This window comes from Bacillus rossius, chromosome 6 (assembly GCF_032445375.1).
Source record: "Bacillus rossius redtenbacheri isolate Brsri chromosome 6, Brsri_v3, whole genome shotgun sequence".
Lineage (NCBI taxonomy): Eukaryota > Metazoa > Arthropoda > Insecta > Phasmatodea > Bacillidae > Bacillus > Bacillus rossius.
In genome coordinates, this window is record NC_086334.1 from 79944177 (window position 1) to 79967057 (window position 22881).

A 22881-nucleotide genomic window follows, 5' to 3' on the forward strand; every position below is an offset into this window, starting at 1 on the left:
TAAAGCCATACAAGACTTCAGCGCCTGAAAAGATTTCTCTTGTTCGGGTCCCCACTTGAAAACTGAATCCTTCTTACGTAAGATATTTAAGGGAGCAGATAAGGAAGCATAATTATTAATGAATCTGGAGACATAACCTAACATACCTAAGAAATGTTGACCTCCATTTAAAATTGCAGGCCTAGGAAACCGGATGAAAGGGGCTTTCTTGTCAGGATCCATCAGGAGGGTACCTTGTGAAATAACATAACCTAAAAATTTAACAGATGTTTTTCCTAATGTAACCTTCTTCGGGTTAACAGTGAAATTGGTCCCTCGTAAACTAGAAAGGACTTCAGTCAGCTGAGTAATATGATCCTCAAAGGTGTTACTGTAAACAATGATGTCATCGACATAATTAAACACATAATCATACTTAAGATCAGATGGAACATGATCGAATTTCTAGCTCATAGCCTGAATGCCAAAACTAACACCCATAGGCACACAATTAAATTAAAAATGGCTAAAAGGAGTTGAAAATGCTTTATACTTGTGGCAACTAGGATCTAAAAGGCACTGGTGAAAACTTTGATTCAAGTCAATAACCGATAAATATATAGCCTTACCTAGATGCTGAAGGGCAGACTCAACTGTGGGGAGCGGATAAACATCGTCTTTAGCAATTTAATGGTTCAAAGGAATGTAATTGTGCACCATGCGCCAGCTCGCGCCGTATTTTTTACGCACTAAAAAGGTAGGAGTGCAAAAATCAGATGTAGAAGGTGAAATTACACCAGCGGCTAAGAGCTTATCCACGATGTCGCGCATGCCTGAAGTTTAGGGGGGAAACTTTGAGATATTTAGCGTGGACAGGAACTTCATCCTTTAAATAGAATTTATGGGGCAAAATGTTACGTCTACTGAGTGAAAAGTTCTTGCTGAATCCAGCCGGAAGGATAGCACACAACAATGGTATCTGGTGGAGCACTCTGTAGAAGCTCTGCCTTAATGTTCTTATGTGGAAACACAAGTAACGGTGGTATAAAATGGCCTGACACACTCATGCACGTCACGAGGGTAATTAGAGCACCTCTTTCAGCTGAAGAAAGGCTAGCTACTTGTTTCTTACCTTTCACACTGACCACGTTCGAACATTTATGCTGGACTACAGTTAAGCCAGTTTAATCTATATTAAATATTTTTGATTGGGAAAAGTTAATTAGTTGTAGAGATGTTTCTAGAAGTGCGTAAAATTCGTCAACTTTCTCTTTACAGAAACCCTTTGCTCTTGCTGCAGATATAGCTTGAGGTTTGTGCAGTGAGAGTGATGGATGACGACGTAAAAAGCTCTTCAACCACTTCTTACCCGTTGCTCCTTTGTCTTCTGAGAATGGGTGTTTCAAATTGTTTCTGATTACTAACTGGAAAGCTAGTCTTCGAATGTCGGTGAGTACTATAGGAAAGTGGCTCCGGGCGCAGGGTCCAGGGTCCGGAGCCGGGAGCCGAGCTACATCTCTGAATGTGACGTCACAGCGGCCAACTTGGATAAGTGTGACCTTGACCTTTGACCTTGACATTGACCTTTGAACTTGACCTTAACCCCGGTGGACATATTGGATCCTCCATATTAAATCTGCCATCTTTAAATCGAACGCCCCACTCATTATGATGAAATTTTCGTCCCTGTGACCATATTGATTTTTTTCTGTTCCGCTGGAGGCTGCCATCTTGGATACCGTCGACTTTGTTTCTGTTGTTTGTTCCTAGATAGCGCCAGCGTCACTCTTTTTTTTTTTGTTCTTCTGGAGGCCGTCATCTTGGATACCGTCGACTTTGTTTCAGCTGTTTGTTTATAGAGAGCACCAGCGTCGCTCTGATTCATCACATAAGGTGGATGTACAATAACCTACCATAGCTATTATGGTCCTTATAGACATATTAAAATTAAATTTTTATACAAAATACATTGGAAGCACTGTGATTCGAACCATCGCAGCTCTGATTTCTAGTTTGGAAAACATACACCTTTAACCGCACGGCTATCGAGACATTTACCAGACTGAGAATTAAATTAATATATATAAAAATAACATCTATAATCGGGCTTGTAATTGTTTTTAATTTCAAGTAATAATAGCACCACCTGTTCGAGACAGAACCACCATCATGTATTAAGACGTTACTGTTGCAATTATCGTTATGGTCGCCATCTTGAAAATCCTTAATTTTTATGTTAGAAAATCTGGAAATTTTTTAAAAATCATTAAAAAATTTACTTATTAGAATACTGATTGATAAAATCGATTCCCGTCCCTGGTTCTAAACCGGTAGGAGCAAAAAAAAAAAAACATCAGATCCTTCCTCCACAGAAGCCACCTACAGACTGACCTACCACCGCCAATAGCAAGGTATATATCGTCAACTATTATGATGTCATGTCTGCCATTTTGTCTTCGTGCGCTGGAGACCACCATCTTGTTTACATCTGCTAGAGTGTGCCGATGACATGTTAGTATAATTTTCTGTTCACCATACCTTTGACCTCGACTGTTGGCATTGAACTTTGACCTTGACCTTGAAATTTGACCTTGACCTAGAAATTTGACTTTGAACTTGAAATTTGACCTTGACCTTTTAATTTGACCTTGACCTTTTAATTTGACCTTGACCTTGTCGTCCATCATGGATTCGTCGTTTTATTTTTAGTTCATGCTACCAGGAGCTACCACCTGCTAGAGGTCATTGCCACCATCTTGTTTTTCGTCTGCTGGAGGACACCATCTTGTGTGTACTCGTCTTACCATCATCCTAGTTTTATCCTAACCCGCTACAGTGCAGTAATCCTTTCTTAATACTGAGATGCCCCACCATCTTGAAATTTGGGCGCCATCTTGAAATCATGTAATTATTTAGTTAGAAATGCGGGGAAAATTCCAAAATTCACCGAAAAAATCAATTTTTAATTTACAAATTGATTAGATCAGTTCCTGTCGTTGGTTAGATTCTTGACCAGTAACAGTTGCAACCAAATATTAAATAAATTTTAGATTCTGTTTTCCATTACCTTTCAAGGAGTTTATTAATCATTAACTCTACGAAAAACAACTCAAGTCCCTATAAGCCGTTTATGTACAAAGCCATCCATACATATAGACCAAGTGTCTCCGGACCATGAGACCGGCTCATCTATATCTATACTAATATTATAAAGCTGAAGAGTTTGTTTGTTTGTTTGTTTGAACGCGCTAATCTCAGGAACCACTGGTCCGATTTGAAAAATTCTTTCAGTGTTGGATAGTACATTTATCGAGGAAGGCTATAGGCTATATTATATTATCAATAACATTAGGGATCCTTACTAAAAGTCCAATTTAGAATCAAATGCGTTGGAGGGGGTTAGATACAACATGCAGTACACGTACGAAGTGTGTGTTGACAATGCCACAGGCGCTAGAAGTTAATTTCCTATTGCCTATTAAATATGTCTTTGTAATATGTTTTATAAATTTACTTATCGTTACACGCTGTCGGGTGGGCGGGTTGCACTCCACACGGCTTACATAGCGTTACTATTTTAAATATGATTTTTTCTGCATTTTTATTTATTTGTTTATCATTACACGTCGCCGGGGGAGGCGGGTTGCATTCCGGTGAGTTTTCCTACACTAATTATTTAATTTTATATTTGCTTATTTGCTACATGTCGCTGAACGCATTTTACTGCGCTTAGCGCTATTTGTATGGCTAGTACTGTAGAGAGACTGTATTATTATTATTTTTAACTATGCCTATATGCATACATGTTTTTTTATATCGGAGCAACTAGGTAACTTATGTAATTTGTTTCTGACGATCGTGTAGCAGCCGGGCGGGCCGGTGACCTAAACAAATTTCCCCAGCGAGCAGTGCAAACAAATTATTTCTGGGTCTTCGCCCACTCCATGCGGTTTTTATTTTAGATATGTTTATTACAAAATGCTACGAGTTACATGCTGTACTGTAGGGGTCCTATGATTTCTTTTAATTTTTTGCTTTTAACACTTCGCATATCATCTAACAATAATCGCTGCACTATAGGGGTCCTAACTATGTTTAATATATTTTATTTTACACTATGTTTTTTTACGCTGCACACATGCCATCACTATGGCATATTTTAATTAATGTTATTTTATCTCTCTCTCTCTCTCTCTCTGGTCCAATTATTAAATGGTGGTATTTGGACGTGATCTTCTACAATAGGGTTCCTACTTTATTATACATTTTAAATATGATTTTTTTTCTGTCTTCACATAATGAGTTATTTCTACATTTTATTTAAACTATGCTTAAAACTTGGCGTGTTGCATTTAAACATTTATTTTAATTTATATTTATGCTTATTTTACTTGACACACTGGCAGAGAGCCAGTGCTATTTGTTTTTACTAATGGGCAGGATTCCAACTCTCTTTCCCTAAACGGCATTTGTACAATGCTTATTTAAAAAAATTTTTTTAAAATATTACAGACATTGTTATGCTTTTCTTATATATATATTATGATGTGGGAATTGTAATTGCTCATTGTGTGCATGGAGTCTCAGCAGGCAACACCTAGATGTCGTTCTCTGTGCGCGGGTTTTGATGTTATGTTGGAGCTATCAGGTATTTGTATTAAGTCATAGTTAGTATGGCGGCATTTGTTTTAAGCATACTTATTCTTTTGGAAAATTACACACATGGCGGCATTTTCTTAAGCATATATTCCTTATTTAATTGTCTACTCCTCAACTGGACTCGTGGTCTGGTTGGTAAGGTGTCTGCTTTCTAACCTCGATGTTGTTTGTGTCCCACGGTTCGAATCCCAGCAGCCCAGGTTTTTTTTGTATACAACTACTGCCTTCAAAGCGATGGTGGCGCGCTCCGGTAACCCAAGGTAGAACTAAGATGGCGGCCTCCAGCAGACGAAAACAAGATGGTGGGCCCCAGTGGCGGCTATGTTGACGCTCTGGTAACCAAAGGTAGAACTAAGATGGCAACCTCCAGCAGACAAAACAAGATGGCGGCCCCTAGGGGGTTCTGGCGCAGTGTTTACATTGCAGAATGTTGACGTCTTTCCAAGGCGTCAACATTGCGCAATGTTTACATTGATCCAGAACCGGCTTGTTGCCACTACTTGTATAATGTCTATAACTGAAATTTGGAAATTTTAATGCACTTTTGTTATAGTAGGTATATCACGTGATTAATCAACAAAGATCTCTAATGTTAAAACCTCTAAATCCCTTAAAATCTTTTTTTTAATAACATAGACCAACAGTATTTACTTTTCATGCCTGATCAGGAAAGAATTATACACTACAGTAAATAATGGTTTATACAATGTATAAAACATACCATAATCTGTGATCAGGTTTGATACTGGAGGTTTTTTAATATCACTTACACTGGCACAATGAAAGATAAAATATGTATTACTAACAAATTATGACTTTAAATTTTGCTTGTTAAAGATTATTGTTGCTTGAGTCAAAATTTAATTCCGGATTTATTCTTTGTCATGTTTATATTGTGGAGAGCCTGAAATTATCAATTAAGAATTTCAAGATTATAAAAATTAATCTACTATTTTTTCTTTTAAATCAAAAGATGGTAACCATTGGTTACACTGACGGTATTATCGAAGACTGGGAATCTTCCATGTAATGGTGAATCATAAAGAATACTTATATCAGTTTTGTGTACCACTAATTATAATTCCAGAGCTGTTCACTTTTCACTAGCATTTAAATTTAAGGATCAATTACCTTTAGCAACGTGCTTGCATTGAGAATTAAATACATACGTTTTATTTATTATATGTTTTGGTCCTTTTTCGATTTTTAAGTGTAAAACAATAATAGGCAAAAACTTAGGAAATAAGAAACATAAATTTATAAAATTAAATTCAAAACTCTTGTTTAAAGTTACAGGTTTGTTTTTTTGTTAATTTCCAGATATATTCTCGGTTAAGTTTCACCTACGACATTTAATTATATTGTCGAAGGGCCTAACATTACAAATTAAAAATCTATTTGAATGTTATAACCGCTTTTATTAAATTAATTATGATTTGAAATATAGAGAGATCATCAGCGGGTATAACTCAGTTTGGTCCTCTGTGTAGGATTTTTGACTCTTTGAGACCCCTTTAATTATTTTTTTGAACGCAGTGAAAGTGAAATTGTTTCAGGAAGAAAATTATTTGTGTAAGCTCGTTATGTTTATTTAGAAAAATAATAATTTCCGTGAAGACTTTAATTTATTAAAAAATATTTTTGCTAGTCATTTGTCATGATTTATTACAAGTATTTATAAGTCAGTTTATTTTTATTAACATATAAGTGATACTGTGTGCAGTTAAATGATTACTTGGTATACAATGATCGCGTCTTGTATCAAGGACTATGAAGTTATCGAATGATTTTGACTTTGTCATTTTGGAAACATAACTAGCTGTTAGTTTAAATATCTAATCACTCAAATACAGCAATAAGTTATATAACTGTTTTTTTTCAATGACGCACAGTAAAAAAAAAGAATACTGCGCACGCGCAGACAAAAGTATTTGAACATGTTTATATATATTGTTTGCAGAATGATGCAGTATAGGGCTGCTGCTATCCAATAGTCTAATAGTTGAATGGTATATACACGTAAAAAAATGTAGGTATTAGAAAGTTCCTGAACAAAGATGCATTTTTATAATTAAGGAAACTTGATGTTTGTCTAGGTGTTGAATTTATTATAAGGTTTTGATGTATGAACCATTAAAGATGATATGATACATTTTTCTTTTGTCAGAACTCAATCTCAGCTGAGGAAGGAATGTCTGCTGATGTGAGTATTAAGTACTGAAGCACTTATACCAGGAAGTAGCTGCTTCTACCACATTTTCACTATTACCAAAGCTTTCTGTGCTGTTTACTTTTGGCTGCTCTTACCTGCCTTTTTTTGTGTAACTGTAGCTCTGGGTTGGTTATGTGCGTCTCTCACCGGTAAGTAGTATGTAAATGTGTTTCCTGCACCTGGGTTCTGGGTGTGGTGCCGTGGTGCCGACCGCCATCATGGATTGTGACGTCACGGTGGCCATCTTGGACTACCTTTACCTTTGACATTCAAAATTTTCCCGAAATTTGCCAAAAACCACCCAAATTTCCAGTTATTTGGGAAAAAAATCCACCAAAAAATCTCAAAAAAATTGAAAAATTTCTCTTTATCACGGGAAAAATTCTCGTTTTCTTCCTCAAAAATTAGGATTTCGAATAGGGGAGAGCAGGTTAAAGTGGCCAGGGCGGGCAAAGTGGCCATCGGCTGTTATTCCTCTGGTGAGTGCTGAAGTCTGGTGGCGAGGATGTGAAACATTTGTAAGAGACGCCATTAGTGTTCTGAGAGCACCCAGCCTGTTTGCAGTGAAAGTTATTTGATTTATTATGGTTTTACGGTTTTTATTATTTCTGATGTAAGGTAAGTGATAATTACTGTTGGTCATGTGTAAATGCTTAGTAATGCCATAATTATTTAATATATCCTAGCGAAAAGAGCTAGTTTTATACTTTATAACCACATATTAATAACTGTAGAAGATGTCATAGGTTTTTTTCCCCGCAAGTTTTTGTGTAATGGCGTCTCAGATGGCCAAGTGGCCACTTTTCCCGACTACATGGCCATTTTACCCGATCGTATGTTAACTTTGCCCGAAGTGTATACTTAGCTCTATTTATGTATTACTAAATGGTAAATGAAACTATTGAACATTTTAATTCTTTTAATCTGCACTATAAATGTTTAACGTGTATGGCAATGTGCATGTGTTGTTTTCGTGTAGGCTACGACCTTACACCAAACTTTGTCAGCAGGAGAGGCTTGGCAGATAAAATGGCAGTATCTCTAGGACGGCTCACATTTCAGAAACAAGCGCGGGTGGCCGGAAATGTTATCCCGTGATTTAGTTTCTTTAAGATAAAAGAAATTAGCATTAAAAATATCGAAGTGTTGTCTACAATGGAAAGCATATCTAGAAGCCTGATTGGCGGTTACGGCCAGAACAGGCGGGCTCGAAAGAGGCGGGAGGCCACGTGACCCCACATGCGCAGAGCGCTTGAGTTCAGCTCATACTGAAGTTTCTGTATAAAAACCCTAGGAGAGTTGTTACTGAGTTCCAAGTAAGCTGCTTGGAGAAGCATTTTTACGAGCAGCTTTGCCAGCTACAGCTATTAATGGATTTCGGAAATGTGGTATTGTTCCGCTGGACCCTAACATATTTTCCGACTCAGATTTTTTTGCTGCAGAACCCACGGATATTTCATTGGCCAATGTTAATCCTGTAGAAGTTTGCAGTAACGATGATGCAATGTCTGATGGCGGTGAAGAAATAGCTCAAGGAAAATATGTAACAGTGGGTGGTGTAGTTGATACAGATGCTGGTAGTGAAGGTACGATGACTGACGGTGAATGTACAGCTGCTGATGGTGAAGATACAGCTGATGTTGATGAAGGTACAGCTGCTGGAGGTGAATACAAAGTTGATGGCAGTGAAGATACAATGACTGGAGGTGAAGATGTAGAAGCTTGATGTGAAGATGGATCAACTAAGAGTGGAAAGTTCAAAAACATTAGCAAATGTCTATATAAGAGTCCAGTGACGGGTTCTGAAACAAGCATATAATCTGCAATTATCTCCAAGAGATATATTACCTTTGCCAAAATCCAACATCACCAAACGCGAAACTAACCGTAAGAAAGGTAAAGCAGAGATTCTTACTTGGAGTCCGTACAAGAGAGAACTTTTGGAAGAGAAGTCTATAAGGGAAGGTCAAAATAACAAAAAGAGAACCAAAACAAGCAACAAAAGTCAAAACAAAACATTAACAAATATCAAACCCCCCAAAAAATAGAATTAAAATGATGAAAAAACCTGCCAAAAGTAGGCGAAGTCTTTTCAACGAAGAGGACGAAGATGAGAGCGATGACGCTGACTGCTTATATTGTTTGGAAGCATATTCAAACTCAAAAACAAATGAAGTGTGGATTAGGTGTTCCGGATGTCACCGCTGGGCTCACGAAGAGTGTGCTTGCTGCGAAGAGGAAAATGGTGACTTTTTATGTGAAGGCTGTAGCCGCTAAACTGTTTAAGTTATGTTTGATAGGTTACGTTTTAATTATTAATTGTTTCTTGTTTAAGTAAAGTCAAGACATTTTATTTGAAGACACTTAAAACTTTAGCACTCTGTTTGTTAACATAGTGTAAATGCAATTCCTTTTTTAATGGTGTTTTGTTGGGTTTTTAGTTCATAATATTATTTTATTTAGTAATTGTGGAAACATTTAATTTTTAATTCAATCTCCTGAACTTGCTAACAAATTGTATATATATATACACCTCGGTTTTATATTTATTATTGTAATGAGTTCTGTTAATGTTTTACCTACGTAGGGTAAAATAGCCAGTCAATGGCCATTTTACCCGACATATGCGGGCAAAGTGGCCATTTGGTACAATTAATTAAAAAATTTAATAAAAAAATAATGGTTTGCAAGATATAAAGAAATTTATATTTTTTTGATTGTACGAAAACTATATTATATAAAGGGTTATTTTATATTTCAATTTAAATTACAATATAAAATTTATGTATCGTTTTATCTTAGGATGGCCACTTCACCCTGCTCTCCCCTACCTCAAAAAACTTTTGTCATTGAAAGAACACATCCTTAGTGGGGCTTAAATATACATGTCTACAGCCTCCAAAAAGCCTATGACATCATCTAGGATTATGACGTCACCGTTGCAATTTCCGTTACGACCGCCATATTGAAAATATTTATTTATTGTCAGTTTTTGATGATTTTTTTTATAAATTCTATCAAATATAATTAATAAAATTTAATAAAAATCTTTAAAAAAACACAGTTGCACTTTTTGTTACGGCCGCCATCTTGAAAATCCGTAATGTTATGTTAGAAATTTGGAAAACATTTCAAAAATTTATAAAAAATTAATAAAATTTTAATGAAAATTATTTAAAAACGCACTTACAATGTGGAGACCTCAGTTAAAACCCAGGAAGGGCAAAAATAAAAAATGGTGACCGATCCTTTCTCCACAGAAGCCGCCGGCAGACTCCGAACTCCCACCACCAAAGCCAAGGTATATATCATCAGCTGTATGACATCATCTCCACCACCTTGTTTATGTCTGCTGGGGGACACCATCTTGTTTTCGTCTGCTAGAGAGCACTGCTATGGTGATAGTTTAGTTCTTACCCGCTTGAGTGCAGTAATCATTTATTGTTACTGAGTTGCCCGCCTTCTTGAAATTTGGGCGCCATTTTGAAATAGTGTAATTATTTAGCTATAAATTCGGGAAAAATCCCAAAATTCAAATAAATAAATATGAAACCAATATACTTGATTTGATCGATTCCTGTACTCGGTTTGATACCTGGGCGATGCAAAAAAAATAATTTTATGTAAAAATCATAATTTTAATAAATACAGTTCGAAATCCTATAAGAGGCTGAAAATACAATACAACCAGCTTCCATTAAGATGTTGTAACCGCCATTTTGGAACATGTATTTATTGACCTAGAAATTCGGGAATAATTCCAAAAATCACCAAACAAATCACTCATTAATTATTTACATATTGAATCGATGGATTACTGTCCTTGGTTTAAACTCTACCAGTGACAAGTGTAACTTAATATTAAATAACTTTTGTATTCAGTTTTCCTTTAACTCTCGTGGAGTTTATTAATAATTCACTGTACGAAAAACAACTCAAGACAATATAGCTGTCCGACGAATTAATTATGTTGTCTATAAGCCTAACCTGAAAGTCTAGTTTTTCGATACTTAGATCAACCACTAAAATGTTCATGTACAAAGCCATACATAAATATAGAACAAGCATCTTTGGATCGCGAGACCGGGTCATGAACATTATCAGACATATACCTATACCAGTCATTTCCGAACCTCACAACCTTCTTCGTCAGCTAATTATATTCAATTAAACCAATGTAACATGTTCTACGCTTACAAGAGAAGCAAGAATCCCTGAAAAATGATTTATCAAGAAAAAGAGGTTTTGGACGAGTAAATATTCAGAGATATCACAGTTTTGACTACACGCATTTAACGAGACGTCACATATTCAACAAAAGAACACACTAAACATACAGTACACACAGTACACAAAGTACACACAGTAAATATAACGAACACACGGTACACACAGTACACACCGGAAACGGAATGAACACACAGTACACACAGTAGACAAGGAATGAACATACACAGAAGCGAGAACTCAGGCTTGGCTAGAAATAAAAATACAAGAAATAAATCTTAAAAATTTTCTAATTTAATATTTTTTTATTTCTCAACATTATACAAATGTATGTAAAACAAATCATTATTTTAAGTAGCCAGTTTCCCTCAGTTCTCTGAGTATGAGACATATTTATTTGATGCACGAATAGTTTCCTGCACAAAGTGAGGCATGTAGAAGTCTTAGCCGGTCAACTAATATGTTTGGTTCTTCCCATGATGTGTTATCAATCACCTCCCTTGATTGATTATTATAAATACTTTTGATATCACTATGGTCCCAATAATCATAATAAGCTTGATCAGAGTTATTTATTATAACACTACGTTTCCATCGTTTAGGTGTCAGGGTTTCATCACAGCTTTTGTTTTTGCCAGCTTTAGGTGCTTCCGCATAGTCTTCGATCACGACACCAGCTTCAGAGTCACTATCGTCATCAACACAGAAGTCAGCATATTCGCCTGTATTACTGTAATAACTCGAAATTGTCAATATTGGAGCTTCTGTATTGTCTAAAATCTTCCTATTTAAGTGTCCATCATTATTCCAAATTATGGAAGATCTACTGGGCTTGAATGTATTCTCACTTTTCACAGTATTGATACTTCCATTAGTTTCAGTCTTCCCGAAGCCATCAGTATCCTTCAATTTATGTTCTTCGTCACGATCGGGTGAGCAAATACCATCACGCTCAGGACAAGGAAAATTATTTACATTAACTAGCACACTCTTCCTTTGTGTAGTGTCTTTATCGATGTCATCTATGCTGTAAGTGGGCTTGGCTTTACATGTTCTATCATGAATTTTAAGCTGTCAATTCGTGTTAACAACCTGTTACACCGATTACAGCTTAACGTTTCGCGTAGTGAGTTTATAACACAATAATTCTTTTCATGACATCTAGCATTCCTTCTCATGACAAAGTCCTTGCTACAGTATCTACAGCGGCTTCCTTCCGATTCAGACACAGGCAGCAAACCATGATCGATGGTAGCTTCCGTGACTAATGTTAAATGCGGACTGACAGTTTTCGAATTTGAACCATTACTTAAATATAATTGTTTAAATATTTCATCAGTGAGAGTTAAGTTATCTCATGCATTGGAACTTGTTATACGTAGTTATGCTTTTCAACAACAGATGATGCTACGTGTTGCTTGCAGGTAAATATTATTCATCTTTGTTATGTGGGATGTGGGATGCTAACTATCGCAAAAGAAGGAAGGCTTCGCTAGACAACAAGGAGACGGAAGTTCGTCCTTCGTGATAGTAATCTCGTCCGTTTTATCACATTATATTGGATTGAGTAATAATATTTTTTTGAATTCCACTTGATAAAAATATTTTAAGTGTTGATTTAGTAGCAGAAATTCACTAATAAAATGTAACTCTGAATAAAACGGTATGACTCATTAAGTAAAAAATCATTCATGCAGAGATCGATTTCTCACAAATAACCAGAAGCACTTGGAGAAAACCATCAGCTGTCTAGCCAGGAATAATGAGGAGTACTCGGAGAAAACCTTCAATATACTAATTTTTTTAATGTCACGGTCATCCAAGGTTGCCGCCGTGATGTCACAATCCAAGTTGGTGGACATGTGCACCAGCACCTTGCACCGGCACCAGATCCAGGACATGCTGTGCTTGTAGTTGGGCAAATGTTTGCAGCAAAGCGAAATATCTGTGCAGATCGAGGACCAGAAACTGGACGTGAAGGCTAACAGCAAGGTGGGGTCTCTCGCCAACGTGAAGCACAAGCCAGGCGGTGGCGAGAGGAAGATATTTGACGATAAGGACTACCTGAAGCAGACCAAGAGCAGCAGCAGCGTGGCGAGCTCTGAAGGCCAAGCTTCTGGTGCACAGGTATGAATCTCCACCAAACCTCACCCATGAACGTGTTGTGCTGAGCTACCCAACTCACGTGAAAACCTCTGTGCTTTTGGCAAACAAGTACGCATAGTGACCCCTCCTTGTCCAGTTTTTCTGTGCGGTGTCATCTAAGACTCATTAAAATGATAAAAAATTTAACGCACATTTGAGAATCACTGCAACTCCCCACGAATTTTACAATCGGGTGTTAAACAGGCTACGTCCATAACCATGAACATACGATGCAAATGTTTACAATGCAAATTGAAATCCTTAAATCCTTAACAAAGTTTGCTATGAATGCCGCATAGCATACTTCAAAAAACTGGCTAAAAGGTTGGAACCGCCAAACCTCCCTAAAAAGTTGTTACCTTCTGTGCTACCCAGTAGACCTATAACACTTCGAACCCTTTGAGCACATGTTATGACACTCCTCTAGATCCATTACAACACATCATTTATAATCTAATCTCCCTCCTAACTTCCAAGCATCCGATGAACAAAATGTAACTGCGCTTCTTTCCAACTCGCCCCAATATAATTTGGTTAGCCAAGCCACTTACAGCACTTCAAGCAATTATCACGCAGATAAACAGAGCCAACTCTTTCAATAAAAACATGCTCTACCCCTTAGCAACATCAAAATCTTACGAGCATCTCACACCCAATTATGCATATCCTCACTTTTCCTTCTCCCTGCAATTACAGTAAAATAGAATCGTACTTTCCACTGATTCCTACGAGACATTCACAAAAAAAACTACTCACCTAAGGCCAGCCCAGCTGATTATTCTGTTTTCTTCTGATCCCGAAATATTTCCTCTCACAAATTCACACTTGCCTGTGGCCACCGTATCTGTCTATCTTATCCACTAAATATCCCAGAATATTACATCTCACACACAAAAGCTTGTGGCCACCGGATCGGTCTATCCTTCCTGCTGGTAAACCCAGCATATTCCTTCACACACAAAAACTCACGCCTGTGGCCTTCATATTGTCTTCTCTGCCTTCTGCTGATCCCAGGTTATTCCTTAACACTCGCGCACACTCTTGTCTGTAGCCGTTGTAATTATCTGCCAGCTGCTAATCCTAGCATATTTCACCCCCGAATACATACTCACCTATGACCACATTATCTGTATTTTTTTGTACTAATAATCCCAGAGTATGCAATTCGATACACACAAACTTGCCTGTGACTACTGTATCTGTCTTACATTCCTGCTGCTGATCCCACAAAATTGCCTCACACACACACTCTCGCCTGTGGCCAACCTATCTGTGTATCCTAATTGTTACACATTTTACATAATCTTTCCCACACACACACTGCACACTCGTCTTGGCCACAGTGTATATATATATCCTGCTTACAGCTGATCCTATCTATACACCTACCTACACTATCAAAAATGCCTTTGGAAATAATATTTTATAATATTGTTTACTGCTGATTCATCATATTGACACAATTATTGTGAGCTCCACTGATTTTTTTTTTTTGATATTTTAACAAGCAACAAAAGCTTGGAAGTGTGTGCTAGCCCAAACAATAAAGCAGATTTATTGAAAGTATTTAAATGCCAGAGAGTGAGCTCAACATTTGTCCAATAACTTAGTTAAAAAGATACAAACAGTAGAACGTAAATGTTAGTCTAAATGCAGGGTTTATGATGAGGTGCTAAGGTGCCGACCTCCATCTTGTATTGTGATGTCACGGCGGCCCTTTTTGATGGCCTTGACCTTTGAACTTGACCTTGAACCAAGCGGCCATCTTGAAGTCCACCATTTAAATGTATAAAATTTTCTGCCATTTTTATTTATGAGATTATCATTGCGATTTACTTTACGGCTGTCATCTAGAAAATTCATAGTTATTATAAAAGATTTCAAAATATTAAAAAATAAAATAACTATAATTTTAATAACGAATAATTAAAAAAAAGCACTTAGGTCCTTGGTTCGGAACCGGTGAGGGCAAAATAAAAATGGCCCGCTACTAATGCCAAGGTATATAAATATAATTTTGCCTACTATACAGAGTGTATCAAAATTCATGTTACAATGCTTGAGGGTAGAAAGCTCTTATTATTTGCAACCATTTTTGCCAATAAACATGTTGCCGGAAACTCGTAGTTAAGCCCCTGTAGCCCCAGAAAGTCAGTGTAGGCAAACCCGTTGTAGAGTGTTAGATTGTGGATGTGCGGGCGTTCGAGTAGAGAAATAACCTTTTTAATCGTAGCACAGATTTTAATTTCACTCTGAAATCAATCACAGCTTCAGCTTTGTTTCACAACATTGAAATTGTTGCATACGTTTTAACAATGTGACAACCTAAAGCAACGGCTCAAAAACACGCCCACCTTGAGTGACACAGAGGTGGCAACTGCGAATCATGTTTTCACGTATACACTGGAGCATGTGTGGAGTCGACCTTATGATTTCGAATGCTTCAATGATTCGCTGTGTAAGCTCTTCTACCGTTTCTACTGGCGTAGCGTATATAAGCCCTTTTACGTAACCCCACAGAAAGAAATCTTACGGGGTTAGGTCCGGTGACCTTGGCGGCCATGCGACAGGGCCCGCTCGTCCAATCCATCGATTTGGAAATGTTTGGTTTAAATACTCTCGCACTTGCAGGAAAAAATGAGGTGGTGCCCCATCATGTTGGTACAACATCAAACGTCGGACATGCAATGGAACCTCTGCATGAAGACCTGGTAGTTCGTTCTGAAGGAAGTGGAGGTATCCGGCGCCTGTAAGTCATGCCGGAATAAAAAAAGGCCCGATGAGTACGCCATCAACAAAACCGCCCACACATTAACTGAAAAACGTTCCTGGCGAACTGTAACACACGTTGCATGTGGATTGACACCATTCCAAACATGACTGTTGTGCGAATTGAGAATAGCGTCTTGAGTGAACTTGGCTTCATCGCTGAATAAAACCGCTAAATCGGGTTTACTCAATACTTTCCGAATGTACCAACGAGAAAAGGTCATGCGAAGAGGATAGTCCGCCGGACCCATGTGTTGCACTTTTTGAAGGTGGTACGGGTACAAGAGTTGCTCATGAAGAACTCGCCAAACAGCCATTTTGTCAGCGTCCATATCGGAACCTTCTGCCCTTGTGCTTGTATCCGGACTCTCCTCAAATCTCTGAAGTACATCTTCTTCAAAACTGGGAGTACGAACCCTGCGTGCAGCACCAGCATTTGGTCATGTGACGGCACATGTACCAGTATCACGCATTCGCTGAGTAAGTCTTGCAAACATAATGTGAGCTGGAATCCTACGACCCGGATATCGTTCTTCGTACAGACGACGGGCGGCTCGTCCATTTTGTCTAGCTTCCCCGTAAACAAGCAGCATGTCCGTGTACTCACTAAACGTGTACTCCATTAAACTCCACTGAAAAGTCGCCCTTTTCAGAACTCAGCGAAAGAAATGACACTACGAGTTTGATTGTACGACAGAACAGTCAACGACAGACCACCAGTGATATCAAAACACACTGCGACGTCACGCTGCGCAGTGCTATGGCACGGCACGAACGGAAGAAAAGAGGTGAGGGCGCCACCAACATAAGTAAAAAGGAGCGGGGGTCATCATTCGTCATTGTACAGTCCTCTATAGCGCTGTAAACACGTAATTCACTACAGCATCGTCTGTCTCACACAAAGCCCAATGGTTTGCCTACGGTGACTCTTTCTGGAGCTACAGGGGCTTATCTACGCATTTCCAACAACATGTTCATTGGCAAAAATGGTTGCAAATAATAAGAGCTTTCTACCCTCAAGTGTTGTAACATTAATTTTGATACACCTTTTATAATGTCCCAGCAAGTGATATTGTCTTATCCCCGCCTTTGGTGCACGTCTGTCGCCTGTAATTCTCCTCCAAAACGTGACAAGAAGTGCTATGTCCTGCAAGCTATTATAGCAACTAGGTTCTCAGAGCCAGCTTTACGCGAGCGATTTCAGGTACACCCGCAGCTCTTCTTAAACACCTCCCCATCACGCTTCAGGCCTCTGCAGCGAGTGCTTCCCACTGGCTGCAGCACTTTCCCCCCCCCCCCCTTCAGCCTTTCCAGGGAACTAGTCCTAGTTCAATGGCTGGCCATCTACCCCAGTCCAATCTCCAGGACACCTGTCAGTCTCCAACTGTATCGCATCTGCCCTCTAGTGGCAGAGTTGCGAGTTATTTCCCCTCGGTGATTGAACGCCCGCTAAACACCTGCCCCCTGGTGCCTTACACAAAAAACAGTGCCCCGTTGTTCATTTCCAAACCACCAGAGCGCTGTACTAGTCCCCTCCATAATCCGGTGCTTTAGCAGTGGTCTCGTATGAGTCGATCTCTCCTTGTTTCGGACATCCCTCAGTAGGTTGCGCTGATATCGGCCACCAACATCGATATATCATAGTCAGTATTTCTCGACCACTCCCTCGGAAACCTTCGGAAACTTTCGGTCAGGAAGCCGAGTCTCCCCCCTTTCTTTTGATTGACTTTCGTCTTTTAATTACGAGTCACTGCCGCCCCGAAGTTACTTCGCGCCGCGAGAACAGACGGACCACACCGCATCGTCGGCGAGCCGCACATCAAGACTTTATATGTAATCAGCTAGGCAAGTGATGTGGTCCCTACAACCTTTTAGTAATTAGTTATTAGTCAGTCTGTGTACCTCGTAGAAGTAGTCATGCTTCGTTTATTAATACTTCATAATTTTTTCTATCTTTTTGAATCATGGAAACGTCCGCGACAACCGCGTGTTCGCGAGCTCCGCACCCTGGCTGACGCTTGAAGCAATCTCCCTGTAAGACAGGGTCCAAGGGCCGGATGCGGACCTAACACCTCCCTCGAGTCCTTCCTCCAGCAAGCAGGACGACTAGGGCGCCCTGACGCCTCGTTAGCAGCTCACTTCTGCCAGCGAGCGTCAAACCTCCAGTCCTTCAGCTTTGTTTTTATATCTTCAGAATAACAGTTCGTTTACGATGCTGAAATGATCGGAACACAAGAAATTTTTCTTTCGGGTCTTTAATCGCTCTCTCACACTGGGATTGTAAAACTTAACCTGTTTATCGTTTCTGATTCTATTATATTGGTGTCCAATGAAACTAATGGTATTTTTATAATTTGGGCTGGCCCATTCTTTTAATTATGTAATTGTAATATATTTTAATATAATTTAATAATTTAAATATATAAGTCAACCAATTTATCAAATGTAACTGTTAAATAAACATAGAGGTACTTATATCTAGACGAAATCATCCGAGTCATTATTTTGCCTTTTGAAACTAAAAGATCCACCAGTTACACAAGTCATCAAGAGAGAGTGAAGTGTAACAGTCTTCACAGAGGAAACTATTTTTAATAGTCAGTCACTGTAAACTTCAACTTCACTTCTGGATTAGAAAATAGACTTAATCACGGTCACATTTTACTTATTAAATGACAGAAAATTTTAATAGCCTGGCCAATTTTCAAACCATGATAGAATGTGTCCGTTTCTATCTCCAGCCTGTTAAATTTTCTGTCAGTACATGGGGTCAAACTGCAGTTTGGTTGAACATTTGATTGCGTCAAATAATTAAAACTATTGACGGACTCTTGTAGGTAAGCAAGTGCACGGCCATAATGGTGGTCTGCAGGCACGACGGCGTGACCCTGGCCTGTGGTTGTGTTCACAGTCGCCGGAGCCAGGACAGCGACCAGCCGAGTCACTCGAGAGTTAGTGGAGCCGCCTCCAGCCTCGAGCCTCTACACGTCCCTGCGCACGACACACACTCACAAGCAGTCAGGCACGAGCGTGCGCTCAGAGCATGCACGTACCTAGGAGCGGAACTGCAAGTGACATAACTCACTGCACTTGGTTACATAGCCGCGCGTGTAGCTCGCTAGACCATCACACTTCAGTTTCGCTTCTGGTACGTACATATTCTGTGTTCACATATACAAGTTTGTGTCAAATGCGGCGAGAATCAAACTCATAAATATTATTTCTACTTATATATTTATCCATTCAACAAACCATTTGTATATACAAATTTATCGCTGTTTTAATTGTTTACATATTTTCCTCTTTAATGTTGCTAAGCTTGTTAATGTATTCTAATTTGTCTAGAGGATTTAGAAATGAATATTATTTATTAGCTTGTTTTCATTTCATATATATATGTTAAAGTTATGTTAGGCATGAGTGAATGTATTTAACATTTTGGAGGTAAATATTTTTTTACGTGTGTGTATCTTACAATTTTGTGAAAACATTTATATTTTTATTTGAAGTGTTTGTAATTATTTCTTTGCACATTTTGCCATTATATCAAAGACTGTTGTGGCTTACCCTCAAAATTTGTGTACTAATACCTAACGTGTAAATGGTAGTTGTAAAAACCACTTAAATTTTACGTTATATAAGAACACTAAGTTTATATTATTTTTTGGAAAGAAATTAAAATTATGCATTAGTTATTAAACAATTATTTAAAAAAAATTCATATATAAGTTTATTCCTTATTATCACTCTAGTTTCAGAATGCAAACACACATAACAATAGTTTTATATTGACATTGTTTTAATGTTTAAATATTGAATATATATACCAAACTATTATTTATTTTGTTAATTCATTATGGTTTTAATAAACTATGAATGAGTGTCTCCTTGTAATACTTTATTATTTTGATTTACCTCTCTTTTATTTAAAAAAAAAAATGTTGTTTACAACTTTGCTGTTATTGAATATCTAATCATTGAATAAGATGGATCAGGACCCAAACATTCGAAGAAGATTCAGACCTGATGCGCCAGGAAACAAATCCGGACATCAGCGCCAAGATATCCAAGAATTTACAATGCAATATTACCTACAGTATGTTTCCTTAGAAACCCCATATTTATTAATCATTATAAACCCAGTTCATAATCGAATGACATTGAAAAAAATTAAACATGTGTGACTTGCTTACATTTCGTTGGTTTCCTAATCGTTATCTCAAAATAAATCCTACTTTTTAATAGAAATACAATAAAAAATATCAGCATATATTACACCAAAGTAGGGGAAGGTGGGGCAAGATGGGGTACCTAAGGTTTTGCCCTATTTTATAACAACAAAATGAAATAAAACAAACAGTTTAATACATTCAGTCCCTTCATTGAACCATCGTCTACACAATAAGATAGTTGAAAGTTCCAAAACCACCACTTATCACCAAAATATCAATACTTAAACAAAAAAAGAGTATTCACCCAATCCTGCCCCACTAGTGGGGCAAGATGGGGTGCCGGAAATGTACCCCTTAAATATACATTGACAATATCAAATCGTCGAATATTTACAAAAACACTTGCGAAATTAGTTTTTACAGAAGGCACAGACGTGGACAGCGTCCTAATCATCACTTTCAACACCTGCACATGAATTAAGTGCCCATCGAGCACAAATACCACACCGAATCCATCCTTCTTCGGAAAAATCTTGACAGTATAGGCACTGATCATCTTCTTCAATACTGTCACTGTCACTTGATATTTCCTGAGTTACACTTGAGGACAATAGAGGTCTGCTAGAAGTTTTCACTATTAAACTCGGTGAACGTGTTTTCTTAGCTGACTTTTTTGGTGCATTATGCTATGGGTCAACTACTTTTCGCTTGGTGGCAACATTAGATTTAGGCCTATGTTTGCCTTCTTCGTCCATTAGTTGAGCTTTGTAAGGTGATGCAGTTATTAAGACAGATGTCTGTCTGCATCGTTATGACATTTTCCTTTGGTTCCTTTGGTCTACTTTTGGTATGGGCAAAATCTCCCCTGGGATAGCTACTCGAAAGTTTGAAGGCAGCAGTATTGAAGATTCAGAAGCTGATGTCGAGGGATGGCTGTTTTTTGAAGAAGAAGTTGCAGCATTTGACAAAGATGATTCGTTAATGGCCTTTGATGTCTGGAGTGCTGAATGCTGAGTATCGTTGATTGAGGCATCATCAAGAGAGACCTGGATGTCGGTTGTTGCAGATGGTAAGAAATCCACTTTACTGTACACGTTGTCAAGGGGCCATATCCGACATTTTCTGAAACCATTCAGTGCATTACTCATTGTTGCTGATTGGATGTATGCAGAGCCAAATAATGAAGCAATCTGGTGCAAAGTAACAACTTTCCCAGGATTTATTCGTAGCCATTTGCGCACTTCATCCTCATAATATTTGCTCAAGGATTTCATGTATGAAACGTCAAGAGGCTGGATGTGGTGGGAATAATGGGGGGTAAACATATTAAAGTGACGCCATTTTCTCTAGCCAGGTCGATCAAGTCCAAATCCTTTGTGTGCGTCTTATGCCATCGAATATGAGGAGTGCTGGTTTGGCCTTTGATGCTCCCGTGTAAGCAAGAAATTTATGGAACCACTTTATAAAATGTTCTTTAGTGATCCATCCAGTTTCGTGCACTTCTGCTGTAACGCCAGGGGGAAGTCCAGTTTGGAATTACTGCAGTTACAGTCTCACCTCTTTCTGCTGACGTCACTGTGCCAACTTGTCGACGTCCTCTTAGTGACACTATTTTGGTGTGTCCCTTCGGGTTCACAGTCAGCCCCGTTTCATCCACGTTGAAAATCCGATCGCTTGTCAGTTTCAAGGTTTCAACCTCTTTAGAAAGAAGATCAAACAATTTCTGCACAGCTACTTCATTAAATCCCATGGCTCATGCAACTGCTGTTGCCTCTGGTTTCCTTACGGCCATGGTAGGATTACGAGCCATAAATCCTCTTACCCAGTCTCTTCCAGCTGAACAGTCCTCTTTGTTAAATGGGTACTTGATATCATTTCGTTCAGCTATTTGAAATGCAAGCTCACAAAGTTCTTTTACCGTTAAGCCAAATAACTGACCTTCCATTGTTGTTAAATACTTAACCATTTCATCCTCCTGTTTTTCATGAAAAACACTCTGTATAGGTCCCAGCACTTTTTTTTACTGAGTAGTCTGGCTGACTTCGTTTTTTTCGCAACATGGCATTCCACAGTCGTCTGAGGTACATCAAATTGACGTGCAGCCTTGTAGTATCGCATTGATCTATTTATAACTGCTTCTACTGCGTCTTGCATTGAAGCCTGCGACCATTGTTGTCGGGTAGTCTTCCATTCGTAGGTACGCACCATCTGTAACAATATAAAAAAATAAAACTCTTTGTTAATAATCTCACGAACACCTTTATTGCATAAAAGATTGGTAGGCATGTAGTATAACATAAAATAATAACTAACAGAAGACATTAATCTGCATAGTTGCATTTAATAAATAATGTAGGGCAAGACGGGATAGTTTCCAAAAAGGTGGGGCAATATGGGGTGGTACCCCATCATACCCCACCCCATCTTCCCCCACGTGCTCCATTTTGAGGTTAAACCCTTATAGTATACAACCTGTGCATTGAAAATAAAAAGTAACTAAGTTATATACACTCAGAAGAATGTGCTACATAACAGCATACATGAGAGTTAACAATATCAACTTGTTCTTTATTTAAAACAGCAAATATTACACATATATATGGCAAAAATCACAGAACGACGCATGGAAATAGCAGTCACTGGCTATTGTGGAAGAAACACAGAGTTTGGTCATGTAGTTCCGTCAACGTCCGTCGGATAGAACCACTTGTTGGAGTA

The 22881-nt window shown here is 38.3% G+C and overlaps 1 protein-coding gene across 2 annotated transcripts in view; it reads left to right on the top strand.

Moving 5' to 3' along the window:
• Nucleotides 1-19885, top strand: part of LOC134533332 (microtubule-associated protein tau) — a 735916-nt gene extending 716031 nt beyond the window's left edge. Inside the window, exons 6-8 of one of the 2 annotated variants that reach the window (XM_063370846.1) lie at nucleotides 6806-6841; nucleotides 13031-13204; nucleotides 18903-19885. In XM_063370846.1, the coding sequence (XP_063226916.1) occupies nucleotides 6806-6841; nucleotides 13031-13204; nucleotides 18903-18947 (255 nt within the window). In that variant the 3' untranslated portion in view covers nucleotides 18948-19885. The remainder of the gene's footprint in view (nucleotides 1-6805; nucleotides 6842-13030; nucleotides 13205-18902) is intronic. The other variant, XM_063370847.1, reaches the window with a different exon arrangement.
• Nucleotides 19886-22881: the final 2996 nt, after the last annotated feature.